The sequence below is a fragment of the Octopus bimaculoides genome, chromosome 14, assembly GCF_001194135.2.
Source record: "Octopus bimaculoides isolate UCB-OBI-ISO-001 chromosome 14, ASM119413v2, whole genome shotgun sequence".
NCBI lineage: Eukaryota > Metazoa > Mollusca > Cephalopoda > Octopoda > Octopodidae > Octopus > Octopus bimaculoides.
The window spans coordinates 38,364,303-38,369,556 of NC_068994.1; the positions used below are offsets into that span (position 1 = coordinate 38,364,303).

The following is a 5,254-nucleotide window of genomic DNA, read 5'->3' on the forward strand; positions in this document are numbered from 1 at the left end:
GTGACTCAGTTGTGGAAATAAATCCCACATCAGATATCTGAAATGGTAGAATATATTTACCATTAGATAACAAAGAATAGGTTAATTGTCCTCCATCTCCAATATCTGGGTCTGTAGCATTGACATATCCAACAGGGAAGTCTTTGTGTTCATTTTCATAGGTGAGAAACTTAAATATGTCCTGAGTAAACTGAGGTTGTACGTCATTTATATCAGTAACCAGCATAGAAGATTCTTTCTCCACTGTCAATGGAGGTAAACCATTATCTTGACATTTAATGGTGAAATTAAAGCTCTTCTCACTCTCTCTATCTATTTCACTCTTGACAACAACTTTGTATTTCTTTTCAGAAATTGAGATTAGCTGAAGGTATTTATTTTGTAAATGACACTTCACTTGTCCATTTTCTCCACTGTCATTGTCAATAACTTCGACAAAAGCAACAAAGCTGTGAATTTGAATTGCTTCTGAAATGAGAACTGTGTTTCCAGTTGACTTGAAGAGAAATTTGACATCAATGTTTGGTGGATTATTACGATGTGTGACACCATTTACCTGAACAATGGCTGTTGAGGACATAGGTGTATTACCACTATCTCTAGCTTCAACAAGCAATTTATAGAATTTTCCAAACTTGAATTCTTTCGTTATGTGCATTTCTCCTGTTATTCCATCTAAAGTAAAGCATTGCTTAACTTTATTTTGTGTTTTAGCACTAAAAGCATAAGAAATTCTTCCATTTTCCCCTTCATCTATATCTGTTGCAGACAGTCTTACAATAGGCTTGTTCATTTGATGTGTGTCATTTACAGTTATATTATAAATATTCTGGATGAATACAGGGAAATTATCATTTTTATCTTCCACTAATATCTTTATATCTAGTACGCCTTCCTTTGGTGGTGTTCCTTCATCTTTGGCAATTAACTGAATTCTATAGATGTCTTTTATCTCACGATCTAAGTTACTTTCTAAATTTAGTTGTAATAAATTACTTCCATCTGTTTTATTAGAAACAAACAATTTGAAAGAAATACCTTCATACTCTACGAGTTGATAAGAGATTTTAGAATTCTGAATACTAACATCATTGTCAATTGCATTTGGAATTATTTCTTTTGTTCCAGCCAATGCATTTTCGTCAAATTGTATTTGAAATTCATTAATTGGAAACAATGGATAATTGTCATTGACATCTTCTATCATAACTTTGATTTCTAATATCCTGATGACAGAATGGCCATGTTGAATAGCTATTTCTAATATCCTGAAACATTCCACATTATAATGACATAGAGTTTCTGCATCCAATATGGCAGCTGTATATAGTTGTCCTCCCTGTGTAACATTAAATAACTGAACACTTCTATCAGTACCACCCTGGTGTATTTTAAATGTCAGTTTGTTGTTGTCATCCTTCGTCTGTATATTATCCATTAAGTGTGTATCGGTGACAATATCTCCAATATAGCTGTGTGTATCATTATTCTCTTTCACATAGTACATATGATCCACACACCAGTAGCTGTTAGCCATCAGCACCACAATCAACAAAATCATTGACAGCATGACTACAGTCTTCAATAATGTTACCAAAAGGGATAGTAAGTGGATAACGATAATGAAATATATCAAACAAATGTTGCACCCTCAGTTTTCTTCTGTCACCTCCTGTAAGCATGTAAATTTATATTTCATTAAGCAAGAGAAAATTATAATATTTGCAGCAATGATATAAATAGATTAATAATTCCATAAACATACTGATTTATATCAAAATCTCTGCATTATCTTTCATCTGTCTGTCTCAATGCATTTTCATCAATATTATGTACTCTTTCACATATAACAATATTGTGTAATACTAGAAATATTAAGTAAATGCGTTTTATCATGAGTTAAATCTTTTTGCATTAGATTCTTCTACTCTTCAACAATTTTTGAACCATAATAATCTACAGGTCTGATATTATTAAACAGATGAGGAAAAAAATTTACATATGCAGGACTCATTTATTTCAAGTTGCCACCCATGAAAGTGGAAACTATACTCAAATTAATTCAACACATGTGATATATACTTGAAGTTTTGAGCTGTAAATGAAAACTGTACAGTGCATGTGAATTTACTAAATGGAGATCATATTGTTAAGTAGATCATCTTGAGTGAAATTCAAGACAGTCACAACTTTTAAATAATATACTTATAAATGCCTTGCTGTTGACTGCAAAGCTTTTGTAGTTTGAATAATTATGAATTTGGCTTTTTAACAATCTGCTGAAAATGTACTGTAGAAATCTTTAAATTATGTAGCCACAAAATTACCAAATTAAAAATGAAAACACAGTTATTTAAACTACATGGTTTGAATTACTGCCCTTCGATACCACCCAAGTGAAAAGAAAAAATATTTGTGATAAACTTCTAAGTCTTTGTAATTATCATATATTCATTCTAGTCACTTACAATTAACACTTTGATTGCAGTTAAAATTATTTTCTAATCAAAGATTAACCCTCTCACACAGATTCAAACTTTCATTAATTCTAGAATTCTCTGGAACACTAAAATGATAGATTCTAAAATTTAGTGCAATTATACCTTCTCTATTATTTACTATTCTTGATAGTACAATTTACATTCCATGTACGACTTCTGGAAATCATTATGAAATACAAATATTAGAAAATAACTATTTTTAAATCTCACGAGAGATATTCAGCAATAATACTTTGGAGTAAAGGTTGTTTACCAACATAACATGGCGGTCCTGGTTTAGGACAAATGTTGCTGTAATTTAGCCCCAGGAGACATTGTCTCCAGCTGGCTATACGACACAATCTGTGTCCTTACATTTTTCGAACAAGGGAATCTAGCACCCCCACTCAGCTCAAAACAATATCTGTGTATCGTGATTTTCGGGTTATTTTCCTTCACCAGCACAGCTGAAGCAAAATGTAAGGACACAGATCATGTTGTTTAGCTAGCTGGAGACAATTTCTCCTGGGGTTAAATTACGGCAACATTCATCCTAAACCAGGACAGCTGTGTTATGTTGGCAAACAGCCTTTACTCCAAATGCAAATATGTTTGAAAAATTCTAATGATAGTAAGTAAACTATTGTATTACATCATTCCCTATGTAACAACAGATTTAACTTGTGAATAAATAAACCATTTTAGAAATATACAAACGTTTACACATCAGAATAACTTTCAATAAATACTTACCATGAGTTGTTTGTTGTTTGTACTGGTGTTACTGCACTATTTGTGTGTTCTGGTTACAAAGTTGTAGTAGCAGCAGCAGCAGTCCTGAATAGGTTGGTATGTGATAGTACTATATAGTCCTATGAAGTTGGTTGTTAGTACGTCATGTTTGTTGTAACCAATGACAAGCTGTCTATTTTTCCCATGCAAGGAAATGGAAATACAGCCTCTAGTTCTTGCAGTTAATAATGGTCTGACTCACAGACTAGTTCACTTTCTGTACATGCACATACATGTGTGTGTGTGTGTGTTAGAAGAATGTACACAAATGAATAAGGAAGAAAAGTTTAATATTCGGAATGGAGAGGATAGGCAATAAATTCAATATGGAAAATATCATTTCTCAATAATTATACCATATTTAAAAAAAAAAAATCTGAGAAAACTGGCTTTAAAGACTAAGATGTTACCCAATCTAAATCATTCTTTTTTTTTTTATAAAATGAGTATAGAATATATTCCTTTAAAAATAAAGTACATACGTAGTTTAAAGCAATAATATAAAATAGCTACAAAATTATGTCAAGAAACTTTTGGAAAATATGCAACAGTGGTTATCAATATGGGAATGTGGGAAACCCACTATTGCTCTTTTGAAATTAAAACTGCAATTTAATAGATTTTGTCAGAATAAACAATAATAACGAAGAATTTCCTAATGAAAAGAACTAACTGGTACAAGTGCTAACTATTGCAGTCGAATATGGATTAAATCTCTGATTTCAAGAAAAACATTAACATTTAGTATTCAGGGAAAATGTTGAGTGAGAATATACAATATTGCAAGAATACGAGTGTAAGATTTGAGAAAATTACAATTCAAGCAGTAGATATAGAGAAACATTAGAATATTGGACAAAATGTCTGCATAATTTAGTCAAGATTATTTCACACTGAGTTCGGATTGCAATGAGGTTATCTTTAACATAACATTGGTAGAAAAGATGAAATGCAAAATACAGATGAAAAAATATAGTTGACTTAACCTCTAGCAGACAATGGTAGGGGAAACAATTCTAGAGTAAATGCAGAGTGCTAAAGGTTAATGTTCCTTTAAGACTATAACAGGAGATGAAGAAAATTAAATCTAATAGTCACACATCATCGATAAACGTTCGATTGTGAGGAAAAAGAACACTGCTATAACATTTTCCATAAAGTGAAGTTATTGCCTATGTTATGTAATAATGATTTATGTTCTTGAAATTATGCTGTTAGATGTTTGTTTCAGATTGAGAAGGTACCTGAAGTATTGAAGGTACCTTTGGTAGAGTTGTTACTTTAGGTACAGCTGGTAGAGGTGGTTTACAGTCTGAAGAAAAGTCACTTGTCATTGGTACAGTAGATGGTTGTTCACTTACGTCAGATGTAGTACCAGTTACTGTAAAAGGTATTTGGTCATGATCACAGGAAGTGTTAATATCAACGTTAGGCTGGTAATGATATCCATTGTGATTATCTCCGCTTGATCTGTTGAATGTGTTTGAAAAATTGGGATTTCTCCTATTCCATGTACGGTCATATTGATAGCGGCACAGATCTAGAAATATCCAGATGTGGATGAAGTTAAAACGCAAAAAGAAAAAACAATAACCCTTACATTTGTTTTATACAAAAAAATAATTAAACATTTATGTAGTACTTGTACTGCTAATCAAAGCATTGATATAATAACATACCATGAAGAAAGAATTACACTCCTGCAAATACCATATTAAGATTTTTTCCTGGTTATAGTCAGATTCAGGAAAAAATTTTGGGAGTAAGATCAATTTGCAATAGACTGATGGAACTTTTCAGATAAAAGCCTTGATGACAAAGGACAGAGATATTAAAACATTGCTGAAATCAAGAAGACCACCACAACACAATTGATATCCTAAAACAAGACTACCACATAAAAAGCATTTGTGCTGGTCCCACGTAAAAAGCACTGGTGCTGGGGGCCACGTAAAAAGCACTTGGTACCACGTAAAAAGCAC

At 32.1% G+C, this 5,254-nt stretch overlaps 1 protein-coding gene across 1 annotated transcript in view; it reads right to left on the reverse strand.

Moving 5' to 3' along the window:
- Positions 1-1,392: 1,392 nt before the first annotated feature.
- LOC106881260 (uncharacterized) overlaps positions 1,393-5,254 on the reverse strand; it is a 5,464-nt gene continuing 1,602 nt past the window's right edge. The window contains exons 3-4 of the mRNA XM_014931582.2: positions 3,234-4,812; positions 1,393-1,672 (exon numbers count right to left, since the gene is read on the reverse strand). Coding sequence (XP_014787068.1) covers positions 4,487-4,812 — 326 coding nt within the window. The 3' untranslated portion in view covers positions 1,393-1,672; positions 3,234-4,486. The remainder of the gene's footprint in view (positions 1,673-3,233; positions 4,813-5,254) is intronic.